At 42.9% G+C, this 27,543-nt stretch overlaps 1 protein-coding gene across 6 annotated transcripts in view; it reads right to left on the bottom strand.

Annotated features, from left to right (window-relative positions):
* Wdfy3 (WD repeat and FYVE domain containing 3) overlaps positions 1 to 27,543 on the bottom strand; it is a 242,464-nt gene that overhangs the window by 103,552 nt on the left and 111,369 nt on the right. For 5 of the 6 annotated variants that reach the window (XM_057772666.1, XM_057772670.1, XM_057772669.1 and 2 more), the window contains 10 exons: positions 27,130 to 27,239; positions 22,748 to 22,909; positions 18,611 to 18,803; positions 17,007 to 17,193; positions 14,715 to 14,881; positions 13,564 to 14,031; positions 12,654 to 12,755; positions 9,983 to 10,176; positions 4,509 to 4,966; positions 2,702 to 2,785 (listed from right to left, as the gene is read on the bottom strand). In XM_057772666.1, the coding sequence (XP_057628649.1) occupies positions 2,702 to 2,785; positions 4,509 to 4,966; positions 9,983 to 10,176; positions 12,654 to 12,755; positions 13,564 to 14,031; positions 14,715 to 14,881; positions 17,007 to 17,193; positions 18,611 to 18,803; positions 22,748 to 22,909; positions 27,130 to 27,239 (2,125 nt within the window). The remainder of the gene's footprint in view (positions 1 to 2,701; positions 2,786 to 4,508; positions 4,967 to 9,982; positions 10,177 to 12,653; positions 12,756 to 13,563; positions 14,032 to 14,714; positions 14,882 to 17,006; positions 17,194 to 18,610; positions 18,804 to 22,747; positions 22,910 to 27,129; positions 27,240 to 27,543) is intronic. The other variant, XM_057772671.1, reaches the window with a different exon arrangement.

Here is a 27,543-nt window from a genome sequence, read left to right as displayed (position 1 = left end):
TACATGACTATTCTAATTTCAAAATGCACTATACTTGGATGTGTGAATAAATATACTGTATTATTTGCTGGATGATAGCTCAGGAGGGGACAAACTGACCTACATGGCAACCTGAAACTGTAGGCAAGGGGGAGGGCATGAAGCTCTGTAACAGAATGCTTTCCTTAAGTGGCCATGCTTAGTCCTAAGCAGTGGGGCTGGGGCAACTGTGATTTCAGCACGAGTGGTGCCAGGAGTCATTGGTTTGTAAGACTGATGGAGAAAACACACACAGAGACGGTCGCTGTGTGAGTGACGGCTTCTCCTAAGTCCCTAGTGTCTCTACAGATGGCTGCACTACGCACAGCGAAAACACATTTCTGACTGAAAGTCACACAGAACTCTACACAGAGCCATTTCTCTTTGTCAATCACTACTTAAATAACGGACGTGCTTCCAGGTTTTTCCTCTAAAAGAGAAGTCTGTTCTTTTAGACTGTCAACTTCTACTCCATGAGTTTCAGGGAGTCCATGCAAGGACTAACTGTTTTGGAACATGGCAAATTGTAGGCCTTTTTCACTTATAATATGGTCATTTTAAAATCAGAACTTTTAGTAATTTCATACTAAATTAAAATTTTCATACTACTTCATAAATATAATCCTTTCTCTAATACTTACTGATTTTTTAAGATCATAAACACACTAATGTTCAAATGGAAAAGTCTTTTATCACATTCATTTTGCAATGGAAAGCTATACTGAGTTCACTCAAACGTATCTAATTTATGTTCTCTTGAATTAAGATCAACTCTTTAAAAGAAAATTATTTGGCATGCACAAAGCCGTATTTACTCATAGTATCACACAAAAAAAGAAAAAGATATTTGAGGACACAAATATATTGAAATGCAAAATTTATTTAAAACTATTAATAATTAATTGTAATGGGATACAAGTCCTAGCAAAAATCTAAAACAAAAAGTAAAATAAAATGTACCCTTGTTTCCCTAATGAGTATTTCTATAGGAACTTGGTCAGTCCTGCATATCCTAGGGGATCAGAACGAGACCCATGGTGAGCCAGCTCACGCGTGTTCAGGTTCCACACAGAAATGGGGTCATGCCTGCCTGTAATCTAGGCACATTCTCTTACCTAGGTTATTCATCATGCCCCATACACTATAAATAGTTCTTAGACTACATTGCTCATGGAATAAGAAGAAAAAAAGCTCATATGTATTCAATATAAAGCAAAATTTCAATCTGAGTTTGATTGAATTTACTGGCACAGAAAAAAAAACAGAATGTGTGATATTTTTGATCCATTACCCATAATTATATTTGTTTTGTAGTCTGAACAACTGTCATTAGGATGAGAAGCATAATATAACAGATTCTCAGATTCATTTTTCAAAACACTCAATTGGAGATGTTTATATGAGCTAATGAACTGCGGTAGCCATGAGGACAACAGAGAAGAGAAAGTGCACAGTGCCAAAGGCACAGACCAATCAGACTAGGTGCAGGCTGTTCACAGACTCTTGAATGGATCTTAATCGTGCTTGGCTGATCACTTGCTAATTTGGTTCTCCCACCCCTTTAATTGATAAAATTCATGTGCAATCAACAAGACCAGCTTACATATTTTCAAGGGATATATGAAAGTAAAATCTTAGGGTTTTTTCTTTTTTTCCTTCCCTTTTTCAAAACTTGGCTTTTTCTTTGTTATAGCCTCATATTTCAACCAGTTCAACCTGATTGAGAAAATACATGTTTCCTTTGAGGGCTGTTCACTTTGTAATAACAGTAAAACCAAGAATGTCCCCAACAATACCTGATAAGAAAGGGGGAGCAGTCTACTTAAAGAAGCATGAGCCCACAGTTATTATTTCTCTATAGGGGAACAGATCATGAGTACACTGCGGGAGCCCTGGAGTCAGCAAGAGTGCCCGGGCAGTGGAGTGCAGTGGTCTGGGAGAAGTGAGGTGGTCTGGGACATGCGAGGTGGTCTGGGAGAAGCACAGTGGTCTGAGAGAAGCACAGTGGTCTGGGAGAAGCACAGTGGTCTAGGAGAAGCACTTTTGCTGTTAGATAAGCTTCTCTATGCACAGCTTCATGCTGTGTAAGGAGGGTGGCATTTGTTGCTTGTGTAGGCAGGCACACAGCAGGAACCTGCGTGACTTGTGGGGAGGTCAAATTACCACCTCAGGTACCAGTCCTGCATGCCCCTGGTTTGAGAGTCTCTTGTTCATACTGTGTAGGCCAAGTTAGCTGACCCACGGATTTTCTGGAGATTCTCTTCTCACTGCCTCGCATCTCCCCTTCTAAGCCCCGGGGATCTTTCCAAGCTTTCTGGGGATCTGAACTCAGGCCATCACGCTTGTGCAACAGGCACTTTACCCACAAGCCATTCCCCCAGCCCAAGGACAATGTTCTTAATAGAAAGTATGCCTGCTCTCCAGATCATAACAGTGAAAACTACTTAATAGGGATGAATGAAAAATTCTACACATCCCACATACTATTATAGGTTAAATACATTTTACTTTCATCAACATACTGAAGGGAAACTAAAAATCTAAAATCCTAAAATGTATTTTTTTTAGTCCTCCAAAGGAAGCCTAAATAAAACATGAACCCCAGGTTACAGAGTGCAAACACACAGTCAAGCACAGGAAACCCCACAGCAATCCACATTGACTTCTCGTGTGAGATCAGTACCTTTTCCTGGACAAAGCTGGTGTTCCCCAAGGAGAGGGGAGAGAAGACTCGCTTGTCAGGCAGGGAGGGATCTGCTCTGCACGACTACAGATGACAAAACAGACAGGGGTTAGCGGTTAGGAGCGTGCGCTGCTGGCCGGCAGCTGGTTAGTATCACAGGAGATGGAGGGTCAGTTTCATGAGAAACATCTTCACATTCTGCGGGAGGGAGGGCCATGAGGAGCACAACACAGGGCCAACTGGAAGAGGAGAGCTGCCAGAGGCAGAGGCTGCTTCCCCAGTGTTAACACGGACCTTGTTAAACAGATACCACTAAATCTAAGGGGTACTACGTGGGGTCAGTAGCAGAGAGAAGACAAGTATAGTTTACACATTTCCACAGCTCATGCCTTCAGTGCCACACAGCAGGCTGCTTCCTGCAAGTTAGTAATTAACAGCAAGATGAGAAACTAGGTACAATACCTGGATTTTCAAACTTATTAGGAACCAAGAAATATTATTAAGATGCAAGAAACATCTCAATATATGTTTAAAAGTAAATATTCCATGAACAAAATAGACAAAACCCATGAGAATCCCTGGTTGCTTGGTCTGTTTAGGGCTGAAATGGGAAAATCCCATTCATTATATGAAGGAAAACTGGAAACTATTAAAACTGATAATGCTTAAACTAGAGAAATCAGAACACGACCACACTATTTTTAGTGGGATGTCAACTGAAAACACAGTCAAACCATGAAAGTAAAGACGCTGGGTGAAGGAGCCGGCCTCTTTCTGTGCAGAACCCTGGATTTCTCCACGGTAGAATGTGTGTGCACACTGCAACTATTTGTGTGTGTACCCTATCAATGAGCAGGTGGCCAGGACGCAGAAGCATCATGCAGGCCTAGAGCCTCAGTGCTGGGGTGTGCAGCAACCTGGGGTGCAGCAGGTCTTCATCACTGGGAGAGTGAGGAAATGGTTCTGATGGCCTCTTGACAGGGATGGCGCCAGACACTCACGTGTCTCCTAGGGAGCCATGGCGTTTTCCCAGGACTGTGAAATGGAAAAGGCTATCTGACAGCAGCCTGGACACAGGCATTATAGTAACCATTTCTCCAGCTGATGAACAGGACGAACACATCCACATGCACCTAGTGTTTCTTGAGAGTAAAGAACAATAGACACACTAGGAAAGGAACGGTACAGAAGCTGTTTCATCAGCGACGGCTAGGGAGCCTGCGTGGGGCTGACCTATGCCCTCTGCATGTAGATGACAGTTGTGTAGCTTGGTCTGTTTGTGGGGTCACTAGCAGTGGGATCAGGACCTGTCCCAGGTGCATGAGCTGGCTTTTTGGAACCTATTCCCCACGCAGGGATGCCTCGCCCAGCCCTGATGCACGGTGAGGAACTTAGTCCTGCCTCAGTGAGATATGCCATGCTCTGTTGACTCCCATGGAGGCCTGCCCTTTCTGAACAGAGGAGAGAGGATGGGGGAGAGAGGGGAAGGAAGGAAGAGAGAAGGGAAGGGAAACTGGTTGGTATGTAAAACAAGTAAGAAATTTTAATTACAGCGGGGGGGGAGGGGGGAGCTGTTCCATTACGTGCAGCAGAAGCTAACTGAACTTTCCTTTACTGGCAAACACTGGTTTCTGCACTGCAACTCAACATGTGGGCAATAGTGACAGTCCTGGGTAGAGGGGCAGACCTCAAGTAAACAGAAGATAGTAAACAGAAGATTTAGTTTTCCCTTCCGGTTAACTCCAGCCTGAAGGCCGACCTTGTGCCGAGTGCACCCTGCCAACCAGAAGGTGGAGCGGGCCCATACCTGTCAAAAGAATCGGTGGCTACTTTGTAGAGATAGATGAAAAGCTTGCTGCAGTGCCGCAGGGTGGGCGCCACGGAGTCTGCTGAGGCGGCTTCTTCCTCGAGCAGTCTTTGGAAAGGTTGTGTGTTAGAGGGGAAGACATTCATGGCACTTATTTTCCTAAGGTCCGAGAAGCAGCCAAGAAACCTAACAGCATCCGCCAGCTTCTCATACTGAATCTCCGTCTTGAAGAAATGCGAGTTGGCCGGCTCGTAGCGCAGGGCTGCTGTCAGCGTGCAGAACACGGTGTGGAGGAGCTCAAACACTTGGTTCTGGCTCACCTTCTCCCAGCCGTTCTTGGGAGGACAGCTCAAGGACCTCTCCATAGCCACGAGCAAGGATGTGATGTACACAAAGCCTCCAACTTTCCTAAATACTGTTCTTGAACGATGGCTTTCTCGAAGGACTGAAAGGAGGGCCTGCAGGAGAAAAGAAAAAAGTTGTAACCTGAAATTAATTTGGAATTCAAATTAAAAAACAAAACAAAACTAAAAACTACCATGCATGAATATCAAAGGCAAACATCGTTCTGGGAATATTTGATATGAATGTCTTTGTCATTTGACCAATAATAAATAGTTGTATAAAGCATTCAAGTTTTGCTGTGACACGTGACAATGTGGCAGAATACAATTTCAGGTAATGCTGTTACATATTTCTTCTCTTTTTTTTTTATTCTTTTTTTTTTTTTTTTTTTTTTTGGTTTTTCGAGACAGGGTTTCTCTGTGGTTTTGGAGCCTGTCCTGGAACTAGCTCTTGTAGACCAGGCTGGTCTCGAACTCACAGAGATCCGCCTGCCTCTGCCTCCCAAGTGCTGGGATTAAAGGCGTGCGCCACCACCGCCCGGCTTTTTTATTCTTTTTTAATTAAAATTTCCACCTGCTCCCCGTTTCCCATTTCCCTCCCCTCCTCCCAAATATTGCCCCCTCCCCCCACTCCCCTCCCCCATCCCCACTCCTCTTCTCCTCCCCCCACTCCATTCCCTCTCCCTCTCGATACTGAAGAGCAGTCCAAATTCCCTGCCCTGCGGGAAGACCAAGGTCCTCCCACTTCTATCTAGGTCCAGGAAGGTGAGCATCCAAACAGGCTAAGCTCCCACAAAGCCAGTTCATGTATTAGGATCGAAACCTAGTGCCATTGTCCTTGGCTTCTCATCAGCCTTTATTGTCCGCCATGTTCACAGAGTCCAGTTTCAAATCATGCTTATCTCGCAGGTGTCCAGGGAGATATTACACATTTCTTGATAGGCTAAGACTGGATCCAAACAACGGCTAGAAGCCTTACCTTGTTTAACTTATAACACTATCGATGAATTCAACTTCTTAACAGAATGATTGTATGAAATAAGTAAACCACGCCATCTAACATCACAAGGCCATGAGAACGTGGACTGTCTACAGTATAAAAGGGGGATTAGTCCAGGAGGGATGGGAAAGGTAAGGGCAGCCAAGAACCGAGGTCCTTGATTCATACACACTGTTTCTCGAGTGTAAGACAGTCTCTCTATAAAATTAGAGCCTGTAGACCAAAAAAGAGGTGCTGTCCCATTTAAATACATGGGGCACTAAGCACCGAATTCCTTCAGACCCTGTTGTCTTTAATTGCTCAACAGTACTATGTGTTAAGTAAAGTGAGTGTCTCTCCTCCAAAAGGCTTAGGTCCAGGAATTCTGTGTAATGTTTGCAGAACACCCGCATATATGCGATGATATACTTTGGGCATGGGAGCCCATGTTGAATAGAAAAATATGTTTGTTTCCTATATGGTTTACAAAGATAGCCTGAACAGTGAAGTATTTTAAATAATCTTATGTATGAAACAAAATTCTACTCTAGGGGATTTCTGACATGGGGCATTGGAGCAGAAAGTTCTAGACTTTGAGGCTGGAGTCATGATCCCACAATCACGAGCACTGGCAACTCCTATAGAGAACCCGAGCAGGGAGCTCACAGCAGGCTGTAGCCTTTGTTCCAGGGTACCTGACATCCTTCCTCTTCTGGTCTCCATGGATACAGGCATGCACATGGTACACAGGCATGCATGATACAGGTGGGCAAACCCTACTTTTTTAAGTTTTAGAATTTGGAGTTTTTTATTATTATTTTGGATTTTCAAAACAGGGCTGTTCAACCTATATTACTACTATTATTGGATGATAAATTAAGACCACAGTAAAAAAAAAAAAGAATCAAAGATTCTATACTACATTAAATGAATAGCAAAGGTAGGATTTAAAGCCAGAAATTCCAGTTCCCCAAATGCACCTAACCATGATATTGTACTGTCCTGAACTGTGTCTGATGCCTGTGGACACACACAGTGGGCTCGTTCCCTTCTGTTTCAGTTCTTATCACACAACAGGCTGGTGTCTACCAGGAGTTTAGACACATTTTAATCTTAGCAGTTATCACGTTTCAGAAAGTCAACTTAAAATATTTCACGTTTCTAAGGGCAGCCAAAGAATGGAAAGGCTACAGGCTAGTATAGGATACAGTTTACACACGCTATATGTAACCAGCCTCCTGAGACACACTGCTTCAGAAATGAAAGTTTGTTTCATTGTATATACTATGACTTCTTATCTTAAAAGAATTATCTGTGTATGTTACTAAAACATAAAAACATAGTATATCCTTTCCATTCTTCTGCAAAGAATTAATTTCCATTTAAAAAAATTTTGGTATCAATATCATTTCCACATTGTCAGTAAATTATATTTATTTTTAAAAATTACAACTCATGTTAAGAAATTTCAATGCTATAAAATCTTAAAGTTATCATGAAGAGGAAATGGATCCCAGTCCTGGCACTGACAGTAAACTGCTTTATCACACCAGTTACTAGAGCTTTCTGTGGTATTCAATAAGGGACACGGCCTACTACATACCGAGGTTAGTGCACACTGTAGAGTATACAGTCCCAGTCCCGGGACACAACCTACTACATACCGAGGTTAGTGCACACTGTAGAGTATACAGTCCCAGTCCCGGGACATGGCCTACTACATACCGAGGTTAGTGCACACTGTAGAGTATACAGTCCCAGTCCCGGGACACAACCTGCTACATACTGAGTATACACTGTGGTGTGTATGGTCACAGTCCCGGGACATAGCCTACTACATACCGAGGTTAGTGTACACTGTGGAGGGTACGGTCACAGTACTGGGGCATAGCCCCTAAATAGTTTATTAAACACTGAGGTTAGGTATGCTAGATTATTTCAGATTCTAAGTATCTACTATTCTGAGTCATATAGGCAGCAAAACACTTCTATATCTGAACAAATCTAAACATGGGAAAGGTACAAAGGAAACTGTCCAGGGAACTGCACTGACGCCCCTTACACTGTGTGGCTCACTCAGACAGTTTTGTATGTGATGTAAATACCTCTACACAGAACACAATCACAGTTTTATAGATGCCGACAGGTGAGTTCAGAGTTAAGAAAAATTTCAGGGCTGGTTAGAACTTTGATAGAGTTAGAAAACGGTGCCTAATTCTTAGTCTAAGAGTTATTATTTTGCCTCCTACTTCATCAGAGTGGCTCCTGCCGGCAATCTCACAGTCCAATCAGTATTAGAAACTTTCAAGTTCCAGGGCGACTTCTTGCTCAAATCAAGATATGATAAAGAGCACGAATAATACAGCTATGATGAGAGCTGGATTCCAGGAGCTAAATAGAGAAAACTTCACTATGTATATAATATATAATTCAACGTGTGTGTCAGCAGGATTATGAAGACCATAGGATTTCAGTTTGTGTATAAAGAACTGCGGAGCAAATTAGCAGACATGTGGGCTGCACAGTTGGAGACTCTGGGAAGCAGCTTTGAATGCAGGGAAAATGGAAATTGAAGTTGAGATCCCACATCCTCCCCACTGCTTCCCAGCACTGAGGCGCAAGCCCTGAAATCACAGCACGTGGCACCGTCCACTGGCGCAGGCCCTTAGGCAACCAGTGCTGGCTCGGAGATCAGCAAACTGGTAGCGAGGAGAATGCAAATCGTGGTCTCCGTGACCTCTTGACAGCAAGCATGAGCTGTCCTGTCATGGTGCTGTGTTTCTGTCCTTTGTTTACTCAGTCCCCTGCTTTGCTCTCTCCCTCACTTTTCGGCTAAAGAAAATGATTTCGGCTCACTTTGTCTCTTTATCTGCCTCAGCTGTATAGTCCCCATTTTCCTAAGGAACCCTGCCTGTTACAATAGAAATGATATTCAGAAATTGTGGATCAATAAATTAAAGAACACATACAAATATCAATGTCTCTTCTTTCTTATGCAGATATTGACGAAATGCAAAACAAAGATTCTAGCCAAAAACCAGTAAGTCTCTTTTGATTAAAGCTGTTACTCAATTGTGCAAGACCAGCTAGCTCTGTCCTTGGTTCCCCGACCCCCTAGACTCCCACTTCCGATTGTTTAATAAAGCTGTGCTCCAGTTGACAGTGTATAAACACAGGGAGGGTCTCGGGGCAGAGGAACTGCAATAAAATAAATTACATAGAATGGCATAGGGACACCAACAGCATCTATCTCTGCTGAGAGGCTCACGTGAGTGGGTGCATACGAACACACACAACAATATCTACACACAGGAAATGGTACTAGCTGCTGCTGGAATTACAAGTTTTCTGGCACTTAGACAAATGCTTTCATGTGTCACTTCATAGTCTTCGCTTATCTACTCCACCTTGCTGGGAGTCACTGAACTCCTATGTAAACAAATTAAAAAGAGAATGTTTAATTTTAGTGAGTTATAAAGTTTCCTTACATGGCAGTGTAACTACAGCACTGTGAGGAAATACACGTACGGAAATCCTGTGCAGAATATTAGTGTGGCAGAAAGGATGCGTGTTGAGGCCGTGTGTGGGGAAGCACAGGCAGGCTGCGCTATTTTCCTCCTCTGCCCATCAGTACATAAGTGTAGCATTAGATGACTGGAACTGAATAGATAATATATGCGTTTAGATTTTACTAACTCCAGATGATTCTAACGAGCCAAGATAACTGCTCCAAGGCCAATCAGAAGGACCACAGGCACCAACAGGCATGAGAGAGCGCGCTTTCCCAAACTCCTAGCATATATAAACTGAGGAGGTTTCATTATTTTGGATTTTTAACAGTTCTCTTGTGTAGGCTGTATGCTCAGTGGTTAAAAGCAAGTACTGCTCTGCAAATGGCCTGAGTTCAATCCCTGGCATCTCACAACGGCCTCTAACTCCAGCTCCGTGGCTTCTTATGCCTCTGGCCTTCACTGGCACCCACAGTCAAGGGCATATACTTACACACAGATACACACTTGAACACATAATGTTAGAAAGTAATACATAATAAATCTCTTTAAAGAATTTCCTTGATAAAAAGAAATATATTTGATATAAAAGGATCCTTAGATTTAATAGTAAGAAAGCAGACATGTATTAATCAAATGTACCCTTAAGATGTCCGTCTTCAACTGCAGTTCTGTGGGTGGGGCTGAGTGCATCAGCCCCAGGAGGGTGCCCATGTCGTCGTCCCCAGTCGGAGAGAGCACCAGCTGCTGTATGGTCATCAGGGCGTGCTGCCGGCACTGCGGGTACCTGACTATATTGTGTGCACATCGTGCGCCGCCAAACTCTCGGAAGATTCCTGAGGCAGGGGGAAAAGGGACAGCATGGAGTAACTTAAGGCAGTCAGGGTAATTCAGGTGAACTACAATTCAACTGCTTCTGTGGGAACAATACCTTAAAGAAATGTGTGGAAAGCTGACATACCTATTTTATCTTTTATACTACAATATAAAAATTGCATTGTGGGATGTCAAGAAACATACACATATACATTTTCTATACTTCTTAATGGAAGATTAACGTCCTGATACAGTCACCATGTTCATTTCTAGAATACCTGAAAATTTTATAGGTTTGTACCAGGAAATCATACACTGAAAGCAAGCACCAACAGGTGTTTGGATAAACAATGCCCAGGTAATAGAGGTCTGCACTGAAGGCGGTTTATAGCACAGTGCTGGAGAAGAATGGAATCAAATGAGGAAATACGGCAAACTCAACAACCAAAACCACAAAATCTACAACAGAAAACACCAGTTGTGGGGACTGCACCAAAGCCTGCTCTCTGCATATTTAACCCTAAGTCCCAGCTAGTCAGTGAGAGCACAGAGTTCGTGTTCGCAGGCAGTGTCCCAGCCCATGTTCCCACTCACTCTGCATCCCGTTCTCAGATCAATGCTGCCTGCTCTCAGGCTTTAAAAAGAAAGACCAATCATGTAAATCACCAATCTGTATTTCTAACAAGTAGTTCGGCAATCCTTCTTTATAAAATATCTAGTTCCACTTTAATTTTATCAGTCTTCTTGCTGTTTACATATCACCCATGAAACTTAGGATTTTCTTATGATTTTGTTTCAATGAAAATATGTCAATTGAGTAACAGTGCTTTTTTTATTTTACCTTGGTGACCACTGTCACTTCAATTTCAGTGGCTTTCCATTTGCTAACTCTATAGGAATTATAAAGCTTTGAAGTGAGTGTGAGGTCATGAACTTCAGACAACACACTGGATCCAGGCTGATATGGGGAGGTCATGAACTTCAGACATAACACTGGATCCAAGCTGATATGGGGAGGACATGAACATGACACTGGATCCAGGCTGATATGGGGATGTCATGAACTTCACACATCACACTGGATCCAGGCTGATATGGAGAGGTCAGGAACATGACACTGGATCCAGGCTGATATGGGGAGGTCCTGGAGCTCAAGCCCTACACTTCGGAGTGGGAGGCAAGGAATACAAGGCGAGCTGGAGCTATCTAACAACAAGACTTTGTCTTTAAAATAACAACAACAAGAAGCCAGACTTAGGGCATGAACTTGTGACATCCTTTGTACATGAAGGGGGACAAACCCAGAGCCTATCAGACTCCACATGGCTAACAGTTGAAGAATACTTTCTGTGGACCCGGCACAGAGCTGCGGATTATAAGGGAAGAAACATCTTTCCTAAAAAAGAAAAGTCAGACACCAAAAGAATACATGGAAATGTCTGTACCTGGGAGGTGCCAAGGCAGTGACTGGGTAAGCAGCTACTCTACAACAGCCAAAAATGAGCTGATCCTAGCCTGGGCAACTTCACACAACACTACCGAAAGCTAACTTGACAAATTCTTGTTTTTCATTATTTATTGTGTCTATATCTCAGTCAACTAAATCTAAGTAGCAGTAAGCATACTAAGCATTCTACAATGGACAAATGATCCTACAGAGCCCATGAAACATCATCTGACTCATAGTTTCTGTCACCTAGTAGATTTATTCAGCTTTGTCTAAGCACTTACCAAATTGTATTTAAACAATCACTTATATAATTATGCATTGCATCTTTCCCCCAGATTCTCCTGGGGGAAGAATTATCTTTTCGTCACTGTGAGTTGGTATGTTGGCTGGGACACATTACATTTAAATACGTTGGATATAGAGTTTCTCTGTGCTCCAACAGCCATGCATTTTACATGATATTCCTTCATTCATCTGTGGCTTCCCCATACAACCACCATCCAGTTCGAGCTCCTGCACGTGTCCTAAGAAGGGCTCCATGATGTGAGCCTGCCCACAAGCCTGAGCACACTTAGGCCTCTCAAGTTGTCTTAGAATTTGGTTTCTTTGAGGCAGCGTCTCACTATGAATCCTTTAATCTCTGTGTAGACCAGGCTGGCCTTGAACTCACAGAGATCGGCCTACCTCTACCTCTTGGGTGCTAGGATTAAAATCTTGCTCTACTACAACTATGAACCACAGCTATGAAGAAGTATTTCAGAAATAATTTAAATAAGGCGATCACTTGAAGAAGAGCACACACTATAACTAAAAAGGGAAAAGAAAGAAAAAAGCCAAACAGAAAGCATACCATAAAAAGCAGTAAATATATTTCCAGACAATAACAGCAGTAAAGATTTTGCTGGGGCAGTATTTCAGCAGGCCAAAGGTGCCTCCTTTTGGGGAGCTTGACTGCACCGTTACTGAACCAGTGTTTCTCCTCTGGATGACAGGAACCCGGAGAGCAGCAGACCCACTCCCGAAGCATGAGCTGTGCTTTCCTGTTACCTGCATTTGTGTTCGAGCCTTGAAGGAGCACAGTCAAGGCCTCCATCACCAACAGAGCCAAGTGTTCTTGGTCTTCAGCTGAACTATTATTTCTTGAGTCCCCTAGAAGATAGGTTCAAAGGTCTAAATCACAAAAATTGCTTTTTTATTTGAGCCAGTTTTAGTTGAATAATTAATTCCTTTCATTCTGCCTTTAACATTTACTTTCTCCACTAACACAAACGCTAGTCATAAACACTTCAAAATAACAAGTGTCCAGTACCTGTCTAAAATATGCCTAAATAAATCATATTAATAGATTTCTATTTTAGTGTGGGAAGAGTTAGTTATGTAACAAATATTAAAAATGAAAATGCCAAAGTAAATATGGCCTTCTCATGGGGATTCTAATCAATGAGGGCAATAGAATTATCATACAAAAAGATGCTTATGAATCAGCTGTCCATTCAACATGTATTAACTCCCAATTAAATCGTGTCAACCGCTAGATACAGCAGTTCTTTAGTTATTTATTAAAAAAGCATATAAAGTTTATGAAACCACTAAATACATATAATTGTTCTCTAGAATGAAAATATTTTGAGATACCCACATTTAATTGTATTTAACCAATTGTAATTAATGACAATTTCAATTATTCCAGAAATTAAAAAAAAAATCTCCCAGAGAAAGCAATAAACACAAGTCATGAAGACCATGCATGTTTATTTTGAACTCTCTCCCACTACTGTAAATCAATTCTAGGCCCCCCTTGCCCAATTTCCTAACAAAAGGTGAAGAAGAAGTTAAGGCTGGGCAATCCGCACTCTAACACCACAATCACATCAACCACCAAATGAGAGACAGTGGCGCCTCCCTGACCCTCTCCCTGACCCTCTCCCAGCATGTTGTCAACCAGGTGGGGGTTTACCTTGCTCACTGAGTGCTTGAGCTGGATCCTTCAGGAGGGCAGCATACTTATGTAAAAGGTTGACCATGACCTCCAGAAGGCCCACCTCTCTGAAGACGTCTTTAAAGATGTAGTCATGTCTTGTAAACTTCAGGAGGGTTTTCATTGCAATGATGCTACAGTGGTAGGAGGAGCTGGATTTCAACAGGATACTAACGCTAATGAGTTCTTTACAAGGAATATAATTTAAGCTAAAAACAACAAACTCCAGCATTTCAAAGTATTTGTTCTGCACGTCTGGGAGTTTGGCGATCTTCTCCGCAAACTGGGACAGGGTGTGCTGGGACTCTAGGATGAAGTAGTTGGCATTGTCAGCCATGTAAATGTTTGTGATGGCGTCAAGGATGATCTGGGCAAGGAAGTTGGTTTTTGCTTTTAAAAATGCATTCTGAAGAACTGCAAAGGCCTGGATGTTCCTCACACTGTGACCTGAAATAGAAAACAAGCACACAAGTGGATGCCGTGTGGCGCTTCACACAGGGTAAAAGATCCCGTGTCAACACAGCACGAGCTTCACCATTATCAACTATTTACCAAGACAAGATCCTGTTTTCATGAGAGGCCTCACTTTTCTTCATCAAGTTCAAATATTTAATTAAAAATAAACAGAACCAATCAAACATTTAATGCACAATTATGAGGATCAAAATGTTAGAAGAATGTAGCCTATGAAAACTTATTCTCTAACCTAAAGGAAATAATGCGACCTCTTTGTCTTAGGGTTTGCACAACCTTAAAAGATATGGAACACTCACACCTCCTGCTTTCCTTATGTCCCTAGCAGCCCTCCCAGCAGAGGTGAAGCAAAGTGTGTGCTCAAACCTCCAGCCACACACAGAGGGCATGCAGGAGCAGCACTCAAAGAAGGAGGCCCAGATGACAGGGCTCAAAAGCACGCATCTTCCGATGAACCCCTCTGGTGTAGTGCTACCATACTATTTTCAACTCCTTGTCCCTCAGACTGAAGAGGGAGAAATCTTTCTGCAGCTCAACTGCGGGCAGAGAACTTTATGGAAAACGGTAATCACTTTCACACTGGTAATTCCTACCAGGATCCACCAGTAAAAACAAATCCACTCCTCCTCCACTCTGGGCACTCAGGAAGAACTCACCTTTGCCTGCAGGCTGAGGCACTGCAAATCCAGGCAACAAGAAGGGGGCCCCTGTGGTGACACCGGCTGGCTTGAGCTCACTGACCCCATACGTGGTCAGGGAAGTCACCAGATTCACCAGATCCTTCAAGGCGTCTCTGCATTCCGCCTCTTTCGCTTGTTCCAATCTAGAAAAGGTTGATTTCAGAACATTTTTTTCTTTTGTTAATATTCTTATATTTAATATAGAATTACCTGTCAATTCAGACTACATAAGTAAATTTATAAAGTAATTACAAAGTATTTTACATCTTTCTCATATACATATTTCTTTAAAAATTTCTAAAGACTGTATTATGCTACATCATAAAGCATTTCAAACTTTTTTCGAATTTACTGTTTTCAAAAGACAGTTTCCCTCTGCTGCCCTGCTGGCCTGAAGCTCTGCATTCCATAGACAATTACAGCATGATTTTATCACACAGAGTCCACTGTGTGTGTACAACAGATCGCTCTTGAGCTCACAGTGATCCTCCTGCCTCAGATAACTCTTCCTAGTAAGTTTTCTCCACAATGTTTAAAAATGAAATTTATGGGAAAGCTCATATATATATGCGCTGCATGGGTTTGTGGGGGTGATGCTGTCAGTCAAAGGTCTGAGAGTGCAAAGCAAACTTTGGAGCTGACCTGACTCCTAAGAGCTCCTGCCTGAGGTGGTGAGCGTCCGTCTGAGGTCATGAGGACACGACTCTTGCTGTTGCCCTACTGACAGCACAAAATGCCTGAGAGAATCCCATTTTCATAAAGACTAAGATTCACTGGAACTTTCCTTATTATAGAAATTACTAATTGTCATCAACATAGACTCAGGAAATGCCTAAGACTGGGAATGGAGAAAAGATGTGGCCAGTGTCATGACTCAGCCGGCAGGATTCACTATTCCCCTGTGCTTTCCAAGTACTGTTTGGGATTTTCATTGGATCTAAGTGTGTGATCAGGTCCACCCCTACCCGGTCGCCAAGTCCTTCCACCCAGCCAATCACTTCTCCGCCCCAGCTGCATGCACTCCTTTCTTAACCCAGAGTCAGCTAAGCGATGCCTGCCCACGTGTCTACAAGGGCACCCACTAGAGCGTGCCTCTGTGGCCTTTCCGATTGCGTCCATCTGGAGACAGTCTCTATGCTGCTTGTTATTACACCATATTCACAGCTGCACAGCTGTTTCTCCCCCACTGACTGTGAAGCACGCCCCCATGTTGAGCTCTCCTCCAGAACCACGTTTCTGATGTTATTCCAGCCAATCATGGCTCCAGCAGCTAATACGCCAATGTCCTTTCTCCATGTTTGGAATCCTATCCTCTCACCACAGATAAAAGATTGGATTGTGTGAGAGCCTCAAGATATGAAGGTACAGCTTATCACCTTACAAGCTAAAAGAATGCACCAGTTACTATCCGGGGGTGACATTCACATGCCCTCTCCTACAGATGCGGACACCTCCTTGGGATCACCTATTAGCCAACAGTAAGTAGAATAAAGTACTTGCAGACAATAAATTCACAAAACAGTGCTGTCCTGTGATACAGCAAATGTTCCAAAGACAATGAGCATCCAAGGATAGGTAGCGGGGACGAGGTCACAGTTCTCAAAAAATATGTACCCAGCCATTTTGTGTGTAGTATTGGAGACAGTGGGGAGGCACAACATTTAGCAATGACTAATATGTCTTATATACACAAGTGCACAAATTCAAACTATGTTGAAAATAAAATAAACCAGAAACTTAATAAAAATAACCAGAAACTATATAAGTAACAATAACTTAAAAATAAAAGGCCATGAACTTGAGAGGGGTGAGGGGGATGTGGAAGGACTGGATAGAAGAAAGGGCAGGACCAACTGAAGCAAATGCAGTACTCGTGAATGAGATCTCGAGAATTAAATGAAACAAAAAATTTAAACTTTTAGTCTGTCTCTCATACACAAACACACAGAAACACACACTGGTAAGCAGTAGAAGATGAAGAAAAGCAAAACAATAAAGAAGCAGGAAGAGTTTACACTTGAGAGCCACACTAACCAGCTCTCCAGCCTCCTCTGTGGTTACAGGAGAGGGCAGCCATGCCGTGCGCTGCCTTTGACTGTCTCACTCAGAATTCCCCTTCTTCTGGGGGGGGGGGAGGGAGCAGGAATAAAAGGAGAGTGACGCCAAGACCCCAAGAATGCATCAAACAGGAAGTGTTCCCTGGTTTCTTCTGACGATCCCACCGTCTCCACAGACATTTCAAATGTGATCTCAAGCCGTGGGGTTTACCTGAGCAAGAGGTCACACAGGAAATTATATCCTTGCCATATCCGGAAGTCATCCAGGAGAGTTTGGGAGACGCCACTGGAGTCTTTGAGAAAGCACGAGAGCCCTGCGAACATTTCAACGATCTCCAGGGGAGACAGGTCGTCGGATTGCTGCATGTTCTGCACACACGTAGACAAACATTCTTTTTCTGTAAAGATAAAAAATTAAGTATGAATTGTCTATATCCATTGCTTAAGAAAAGGGTTTTAAGGAAGAATCACGTGCTAATGTACGTATGACTGGGTAAGGTTGGTTTTTTTAAAGGGGAAACGAGGCCTCAGATGCACGGGAAGGGGCCCTAAGCGGTAACAAAGGGTAACACAGGAGCAGCTGGGAACCAGCTGATGCTAGCACAGTTCTTACTACACTTTGATGCCTTTATTAAACAAAATCTAAACAACTGCCCACTGCCAAATAGTTTCTGATCATTTACACTAATACATACTCATACAAAGATTTTAAAAAAGGAAGGAAAAGAAATTATCAAGTATTCAATGTACAAATATAGACCAACTTAATACATTCATAAATAAAGGGATAAAATGTTACAGTCACATCCCATCAACAACTATGAGGCTTCAGCATCCTACAACAGAAGCTAAGAATAACATGGGAGAAGAAGGAAGACATCACCAATGACTAGTTCAGGACGGGGTGTCAGGCCACACACACACGCGCGTGTGCGTGCACACACACACGCACACACACACATATGCTGCATATATTAACTCGAGAATTTCAGGACACTTCAGCATTTATGTGCATCCACACAAAGTAAGAGAAACACTTGAGATGCTGCAGAAATTGCCTGAGAGGCTGCAGGAATTGCCTCTCACATCGGCTCCTCAAAGGCCAGATGACACTAGATATACATTAGGCAGACAAAGAAATCTACCTCTTCTATCTATTCTGTATGAGAAAGATTACCAGTGAATTTATCTTCAGAAACACTGGCAGCTACAGCATTTGAAAACACTTGCTTTTTTACTAGGAGAACAGATAGAGACAATGGCATAACCTACACTGAATTAAGACTAACATTCACACAACAGTGAAGTAATTTTAAATTCATATCCATTATGTGGAACCTATGAAAATGCCTTGCCTTGGGAAGACCCAACAAATCATTTTTTTCTCCTGGTAAGTTTTTGTACATGTGTATCTGGGAATCCTAGGGACTGGACAGACGCTCTCCCACAGACTAGTCAAGCCTAGGAACTGGACAAACGCTCTCCCACAGACTAGTCAAGTCTAGGGACTGGACAGATGCGCTTCCACAGACTAGTCAAGTCTAGGGACTGGACAGATGCTCTCCCACAGACTAGTCAAGTCAAGCAGTTCATACTGGGCTACAGGCAGCCTGTTTGTCCTTTCCATTGTGAGAAAGGATCTCACTAAGTTATCCAAACGAAACAAAAATTCACTTCATAGCTGGGGTGGGCCTTGAATTACATCTCTCTGCCTCAGCCAAACTAGACCTGTCAAAATGTATGCATTAACGTAAAGGCAAACTTTGGAACACTTAGAGATGACAGGAGAAAATGGGAAGACAACAGGCTCCTCACCGTGAATATACTTCACCACGTTGACACTCAGCCCGTGGCGGGAGATGGTTGTAAGGACCTCCCCCGCGCTCTTCCTCCAGGGCAGGTTATAGGGGGGGCACCAAGACGTTATTGCACTGAACAAGAGCTGCAGGTCATCCTTCTGGGCCAGCTCCTCCGCCGGAGAAACGAAACTGCACAGCTTTACTAAGATCTAGATGGAAAAGGAAACAAGAGTGTGTGCTACCCAGAGGGCATGGGACCAAAACTTCACCCAAGTTTCCACGCGGGTACTTGGCAGACAGTAAAATTACGGTGACCACTGCTCTTAGGAACGTTAAAAGATATCTAGGGATCGGGTACGTGCTGGAGACTGTGCTTAAAAAACTTCACTACCCCTTCTTCTTCTATTTTTGGATAATTCAGCTTGAAACAGAATAAAACAGCATTGCTGTACTTCTTTCAGTGTCAGTACTTAAATTTTTTAATTTTCTCTTTCTTTTTAAATTTTTTTTGGGGGCGGGATGTTGAAACAGGCATTCTCTATGTATCCTTGGCTGGCCTGGAATACACACAGATTCCTTCTGCCTCTGTCTCCCCAGTGCTGGAATTAAAGGTATGCACCACCACAACTGCCCATTTTAACTTCCTTATTTAGTTCTTCTGTTCTTTATTTGCACTGATGAAATATATTTTTTAAAAGTATAGTACAACTGATATTAGATAAAGTGAGTTTTAAATTGTTTCCATTTTATATAGAAGCAGGAAGAAATCTCTAATTAGTATAAATCATCATAATTTCAAAAGATCGTTCAATTACATCTAATTGATAAAAACTCCCTGAAATCTGGCTTTCAGCAAAGACTCTGTCAGTTCCAGAAGGAAGAGCTACCTGTGACCTGCAAAACTCTAGCTCGGCGTTTTGCTGCACTGGCGCTGCTCCCCAATAGTTCAAGTAGACTTTGCCCTCAACAGTCTCTCCCTTCTGATCCAAGTTCAGCGTGAGGGACAATCACCTTCTCCATGATGAAGCCCCTCACCTAGACATGTGGTGAGATATAAGACACCACAGAATCATTCCTTTAGCTCAACAACATTCTTCAGGAACTGTGGGTCCCTTAACACCAGGGAGAGCACAGCTCCATGAACTAGAGAATCAGAGCATGAGAAATAGCGCGCCCTGCCTGCAAAGCCAGGTCCTCCGTGTCCTATTCAGAGCCAAAACTTTCTTAACTAACAAAGGCTTCCTAGTTCATACCTGCCAACCCACAGGAAGAGAGGGCTGAGGGCTGAGAGGGTGAAAGGCTCCCATGGTTAGCAAACACAGGCACCTTCTCTACAAAAGGCCTGGAGGAACTTCTGGGTGCAGAACACCCCCTGATGTGTGCTTCTCTTGCCCAAACAAACACAGCAAGGCTAAGCTGATAAGGGGGATGCTGTCGGCTCTGTTTGATTCTACTTGTGATGCTGCCATTAGAACAGATGCCATTTCTCTAATTCATAACAGAAAACAAACCAAAATAGTAAAAACTAGGAAATAAAATCCAAACCAAATCCCTGCTCACTGCTGAACCCTAAAATAACTAACTGGCTCTCTACTGCCAAGTGACTCTTGAAAATCATTTAGCCTAACCCTGTCCCCCGGGCCGGAAGTGCTGTCTATCGCTGTTCTCTCTCCTTCCCTGCAGGACTTCTTGTCCAAGCGTGGTAGAGGCAGAACTGCTCACATGGTCCAGGCAGCGAATGCCTGCGTGCAGCGGCACCAACTGCTAAGGTCCCAGGAAACCATCTGTCGTCACAGAATACAAACACGGAGATTTGCTCCAGCTTGATGCATTCAATAAGCTCGCCTCAATTTTTTTCCTGAACAAAATGATAGATATGGTGTCTATCTGGGGTGAGGCAGGAAAACAAAGGAACTGACACAGTGGCGAAGGAGCCAATGGCAAAGGAGCGCACCAGGTCCTCGCCAGGGTTGGGTTACACACATGACGTCAGCTCCCACAATGCAAAGGGGGAGTCTGAAGCTATACGTTCCTTTGCACCTTAACATTTAACAACTGCAGTACATTAACAAGAGCCTTGCACTATTTTAAGTCAACATCTACCCCTTTCAAACACTGGGCGTCAATTTCTTAAAGAAACAGAGCCCCGTGCCTGCTTAGATGCTAGGATTAGAAAATCAGTTTCTACTTGCTGCTTACGGTCTCAGCTATTTTTTTTTTTAAATGAAAAGATGTCACTGAAATGGGGCCGCCACTCTTAACTGTCAAGATTAACCCACTACACTCATCAGCAAGGTCTCACAGAAACTTTAATTCCTATGTGATGCTTTTCTTTATTTAATCCTACAGTTCTGATCATCTGCCAATTGCCAATGTAATTATTTTGGCGAAAAACGAAAAGTTCTATGGTTAAACATTGTTTTTCAAGTTACATGGGATGAAGTGTTAAAGTTTAGTATAAGAATATATATATATATGATTAATCAAGTGTTCAAAAATTCTTTTCTTTTTTTTTTTTGAGACAGGGTTCCATGTAGCCCAAGATGGCTTTGAGCTTCACAGGGAGCAGCGGCTGATCTTGAAGACCTATCCTATGCTTCCTTCATGCCAGGATCACAGATGTGCGCCACCACCCCTAGCTAGTGCAGCGCTGGGGACTGACCCAGGACTTCCTACCTCATAGACGAGCACTCAACAAACCGAGGCCCCGAAATATTTATTGAGATAGCATTTTGTTTAGTGATGCGAGTCTATTTTATAGCTGGCATAGTGCCCCAGGCTCTATCCTGCTGCAGTAGCGCCTTCTCAAGGCAGCCGGTCTTGCAGTGAAGACAACGAGAAGCACACGGGCCACCAGCGTCTACACCCACAGCACAGACCCACTGTCCTCTAGTTTCTCGCTGCTCTCGCAGCAACAGCGGCAAGTGGCTATGTAAAGTCTAGTCTGTGCTGAGCAGAGAGCTACAACTCAAACTCAAAAACCTGTAGACACACACTTTTCTCTCTGTAGATAAGGAAACTATATCCTTGATTACATAACTTCAGAAACCTAGATTCAACGGTGTTATTAGTGTACTATGCATGGAAGTTTCTAAAAACCTCATCAAATTCATAATCTTCAGCACAGGAAGTGACGGACTATAGTGTTAGCTATACACACTGCTGTCAATGGACCTATAGGTTCTAATCTTACAAGGCTGGAACCTTACCCCTAGGACCCTTTCCTACGGCTTTCCCTCCCACATCGCTTGTTCTCATTTCCTGAAGACTGTAGCCACCTCACGCAAGTACAATCATTTCGTATTTGTCATTTGTTTTGTTTTGGTTTTATTTGCTTTGTTTTTTAAATTATATTAGGTCCATGGACAGACTATATTCTAAATGTTTGAAGACTGCTTAAAAGTCTTTCTCCCACAGAAGACCATGAGGTGCTGTATGTGACGGTGCTTAAAAAAGGCCTTTTACCTTCATTTAACACAGTGCTATGAAAGAACAGTAGCAGTGATGGGAAGGGAATTTCCAGAGTTCAGAAGAGTTGGCAGGAGACAGGAAGAGGTGGCAGTAGACAGACAGTAGGAAGTCCAGCAGGATAAGCCAGTAGACAGACAGTAGGAAGTGGCAGCAGCCAGTATAAATCACTATTTTCTAAGTTGAATATTTATAAGCCTGCCAAATCCTATCTATAAATAAAAATTGCATAGCATTTTTTGTTATTATAAGACATATTTCCCAAATCTCAATATGACAAACTCAGCAAAAAATTATTTCCTTAGCAATCTAATTTTAGAGACATCATTGATACTTCCCATGTAATTTTAACAGCTGGACCTGTTTGCAGAATCAAATGCACTAACACCTTCAAACATCCCCAGAAAGCATTTTCATATTCCTTCTGCAAGAAAATGCAATTATGAGGAAAAGCCATACCATAATAAATGTCATGGAAAGTGAAAACAAGCAAGCAAATATGGGTGAGCATTCCCATAATCCCAGCGTCTGGGAGGCTGAGACAGGAGGCTGTGGTTTGCAGTCAGCCTGGCCTACAGTGAGAACCCGTGCTAGAACAACCAGAAGAAGACACAGCATCTACGCAATAAACGCTCTAGTCATCTCACAGACACAGAAACAAGCCACGAGGTGAGTGCCCGCTTACCTGTACAAAGACTTTCTGGAGCAGTCCGCGGCGCTCCGCTAGAGGTAGCTCATTCTGGGCACCTCCACCTGCCTCAGGCACATGTGGAAGGTCAAAGAACAGATACAGACATTTAACCAGGGTGGAAGGCACTGACATCGTTGTCATGCAGTCCACGGTTTTCTGGAAGACAAACCAACCGAAGTGAGTAGAGAGATGGAATAACTGGAGCTGGGACAGCTAACGTCGTCACAAAGACGGGCTAGAGTGCCATATATGAGCCAAGCTCACTCTTGAATGCCGGGAAGATTTAAAAACCGATTTCAGACTGAGAAACAGTCAATTTGCCATTTGGGCAAATCTGCTCTAATCAAATGTTAAGAGTGGTTTGCTAGCAGTGAAGTAAGTAACTTATTAAATATATTTATTTATTAAGCGGCTTGTTTCACAGAACATAAACTTTAGGAGTTTAAGAAAAACACACAATTACCACAAATAGTGAAACTACTTAATCTCTGGGGCCTCTTCTCGCTCTCCTCTCTGTCTCTCTCTCTGACTCTCTCTCACAAGTGAAGAGAACTGTGTATACAGTTCAGGATAAAGACGGCAGCTAAAATACAACAGACACTAACAGTTAAGTTTGGTGGCACAGGCTGCAATGTTAGCTAGGTCAACCTTTATCTGGACAACAAGGTAACCTTGAGGCCAGGCTAGTCGACTAACTCATAGTCTGTCTCAAAAGAAAAACTAAAACAAGGCTTGGAGAAAACCTTAGGGATAGAATTCTTTCCTTGAAGACAAGAGGCTCTGAGTCCAATCCCAATCCAAAGAAATAAATGAATCAATCAGTAAATAGACTCACTGGCCACTAAACAGTGTATTGACATCTGTTTTACTACCACGTGTATCTCTATTTTGTTGGGATGGTCTTGGGTGGGAAGGACATCTGAGAGACACACATGAGGTGCTATCATTTTCAGAGATTTACAAAACGAAATTATTGACAGTCTTTTAGGGATCATTTCAGTGTTGCTAAGAAGTATGATATAATTATCAAAAAATCCACAGTGCAGTGGGGCAGAAAGTTAGACTATAGTAGGGACTGGCAGTATCTTCAATTCACTTATTTACTTTCTCATCAGACATATTTATTGAGTATCTAGGGCAGAGGTTCTCAACGTATGGCTCACAACTCCTTGGGATGTCAAATGATCCTTTCACAAGGGTTCGCCTAGGACTTTTAGAAAACCAGGATATTTACATTATTATTCATAACAGTAGCAAAGAAAATAATTTTATGGTGGTAGTGGGGGTGTAGTGGCATTTCATCTTTATTTTAATAAAGTTTGCCTGAAGATCAGAGAGTAAAGAAGCCCCATTGGACAGCCTTACAGACCAGGCAGTGGTGACACACACCTTTAATCCTAGTAGCCACGCTAGTTTCATAGAAACCAAGTGGTAGTGGTGCACACCTTTAATCCCAGCACTAGAGAGGAATATAAAACAAGAGGAGACAGCTCTCAGACACAGTCTCATTCCGAGATTCCTGGAGGCAGGATCTCGAGTTCAGACTGAGGTCAAAGTAAGAGTGGCTGGCTGCTTTGCTTTTCTGGTCTTCCGGTTGAACCCCAATTTCTGTCTCTGAGTTTTTATTAATCGTGTTGGGGAGGGGTCACCACAGCATGAGGAACTGTATTAAAGGGGCATAGCATTAGGAAGGCCGAGAACCACTGGACTAGGACATGTGAGACAGCCCATGGGAAGCTGCAGGCAAGGACTAGGAATCCCTCCCTTTCAAAGGACCATATGACTAGGACTATAACCATTGACAGACCCCTAAGTAACTCTGATCTAAACCCCCACTGACAATAGCAGTACATGCAACCCAATATGAACAGGAAGAATCAATCAACAATGTCTGAAATGAAACAGATAATTACAAATAACTAAAGTTGGGGAAACACCACCTGAAGACACTTGGGATGTGAGACCACATATTTGAAGAACTACAAAGTCCAAAATGGCAGGTGCTTGAAAGCTACAATAAAGCTGACTTAGGGTGTGTTATTTACACCTCAGACTCAACACTGCATGGTCCTCACAAAGACAGCAATCGAGGCGCATCACTGACATACCCTGCTTTAGGTGGAGAGCCAGTTGAGGGTGCATGCCCAATAATCCACGAGAATGGTCTCACACTCTAGCTTGACTTTTTTCTTTTTAAACTGGTGGCAGACACCCAATGAAATACCAACAAACAAGAACAGAAACTGAATTCAGATCATTAGCCTGTAGCAGCACAGATCATAAACAGCCAGAGGAGAGGGAACAGGGAAACCAATCAGAAGGCCACATGCCGCGAGATGAACCGATCAGATATAGTCCTGGGGCGGGGGGCGGGGGTGGGGGTGTGGGGGGTGTGGGGGGGTGGAGAGGAGGGGAAGTTTCGAGAACAAGGCTTTAAAGGTCTGGCCCACATCTGCAAAGACATCACCATTCCATGCAGACTCGCTGCCTCCTTGGCTTTGGTTTGTGGCTTCTCAACCCCACATGCCACCACATAGCTACCGTGTAGTTCAAGTCTTTGTCATTTCTCCGAGTTTCCCAAATCCCATTCTTTCCTCTAACCCTCAACCTCACAATGTTTACGGCATTTCTACTGTCGAGGCTCATCACCGTATTTTACGCTATATTTTATCTGCCTCTTATATGTTGAGTCAGGACTATAGTCATCTTGCTATCATGCTGGTGCCAGCAGAAAACAGCTCTCAAACAAAAACAGCAGCTCAAGGCATAATGCGCATTTTGCTTTTTAAATGCATCATTTTCCAGTCAAATTCTCACTGGCTTTCCCTTCCCATTATGCAAAGCACTATGGTTTCCCATTCTCATCTCATTACCGGTGCATTTGAGGCACAACTTGGCATCCAAACTGTACCGTATTTGTCATCGTTTTAAGTGACTGAGGCGCCACTGGCTGTTTCTTTCTTTTTTTTTTTTTTTGGAGACTTGGTTTCAAGATGTAGCCCAGGCTGCCCCTTAACTCATAGGCTAGCCTAGGCTGGACTCACATATTTCCAACTTCCTGTCTCAGCCTCCTGATCATAGCTGCAGACCACCATGTCAGGCTCTTTTCTTAGCTGAAAAGCCAGCTAGCCATTCTTGGAGTCTAAGTTCATCTCCACCCAGTGATTTTTTTTTTTTTTGTCGTGTTAGGGCTACCCCCTAGGGCAGCCCTCTCACCATAAAAAGATCTTAATTAAGCATTTATAAAAAGTATTAGTAACTTCAGAAACATTTCAATTAAAACTTAACACATAGGAAGTATTGATAACAATTATTTCATTTCAATGATAATATTTAAATAGCATATAAAGATACGGTACTTTAAATTGAATCTGGGTACTGTGGTATAGAGGTATTTGCAGCTATAGTTAATGGCAGAAGGAACTGGGAATTTGCTAGTCCTCTAGTGCAGCCGCAGACACTGACATGGTGGTCTATGCGAACACTACCTGAAGGTTGATACTTTTGATGAGTGGACTCCCTCCTGACCAGGGACTCAGGGGATGTCTGAGATGCAGCACTTTTTAGGTTGAAATGTAAACAGTAAGTTCTGAAAATCAGGATAAGTTCGTCTGGCAGGTTCTCTAAGCATCTTCAGTGAGGGCAGACAAACCAGGAAGCTGCAGAGAACACAGGCTGTTCCGAGGAAAAGTCCAAGCACCAAGTGCTCAGGCTGGTAAGCACATTAAGACTGCAGTTGTTAAAGGTACCCACTGTTTCTGAGGTGACTTTAGTAATTGTCATTGTTAAGAACGTTGGGGTTTTTTAAGTTCACTGAGTTTAGACAACAGATACTGAACATTGGTTTTCCTTCTAATAGGTAATTATACTCCAGATTTAGAAAACCAAAAAACCTTCATATTCCAAGATGTCAAATACAAAACTAAGGTGTCCAAATGTCTCACTCATGAGTACATTCAACATGTCTCAGCTCAGACAATCAGGTGAAAACATCCTTCTCAAACTCAAGATGTTAGCCCTCCTTACTTCCTGTAAAGATCAGAAATACTCATAAATATTCTGTGTCATTTATTTATTAGCTGAAGATATTACATGAGTGCATATTTAAAGCCAGAATTTTTCTAATGTGAGTCACACACATGCTGGGTATACCCACTGCTGGCTAGCTCCCTTGGGCCACCAGTGGTCCATCTTGTTGCCTACTATGCTCTATAATGGTATACTTATGTGTGTTGTAACATGACAAAGATGGAAACAGCAGCGCCTCACGGAGCTGTCATGAGAAGCACGGAAGCAGAACATGCACGACAGAAATGATTACTGCAGCACTGAAATCCCAAGACTGAAGGGTTCCCTTCCCAAACACCATCGCTCACCTGACCAGAGGATGCCAGCAGGTTGATGGTTGTCAGCAGCATCCAGCCTCTACTGGCTTCTTCGCTCTGATTGATCTCCAAGAACTGGACAATGGCCCGACTTGCAGCTTCTATAAAACCAAAGGGAAGCCGGTAAGCAGGGGAAATCCCTAGTCAACTTAAAACAACCCATAAACCATATCAGGGAAAGCATCATTTCCTAAGCACACATTTTATAACAGCATTATTTTGTACTCTATGAAAAAATAAAATGCAGTCTTTACTGAATATTTGTGTGTGTATCCATATACAATTCCGAAGGAAGGCAATCTGAGGGCTGTAGCTGGTGGTGTGAGAGGGAATGAAGTAGAAAACACGACTTTAAGACTGTGACACTGCGAGTCCAAAGAAAACGGTGGTGAGAGGATAAAAGAC

This window comes from Chionomys nivalis, chromosome 6 (assembly GCF_950005125.1).
Source record: "Chionomys nivalis chromosome 6, mChiNiv1.1, whole genome shotgun sequence".
Taxonomy (NCBI): Eukaryota; Metazoa; Chordata; class Mammalia; order Rodentia; family Cricetidae; genus Chionomys; species Chionomys nivalis.
The sequence above is the reverse complement of the archived record's forward strand: the minus strand, read 5'-3'. Positions and strand labels throughout refer to the sequence as shown.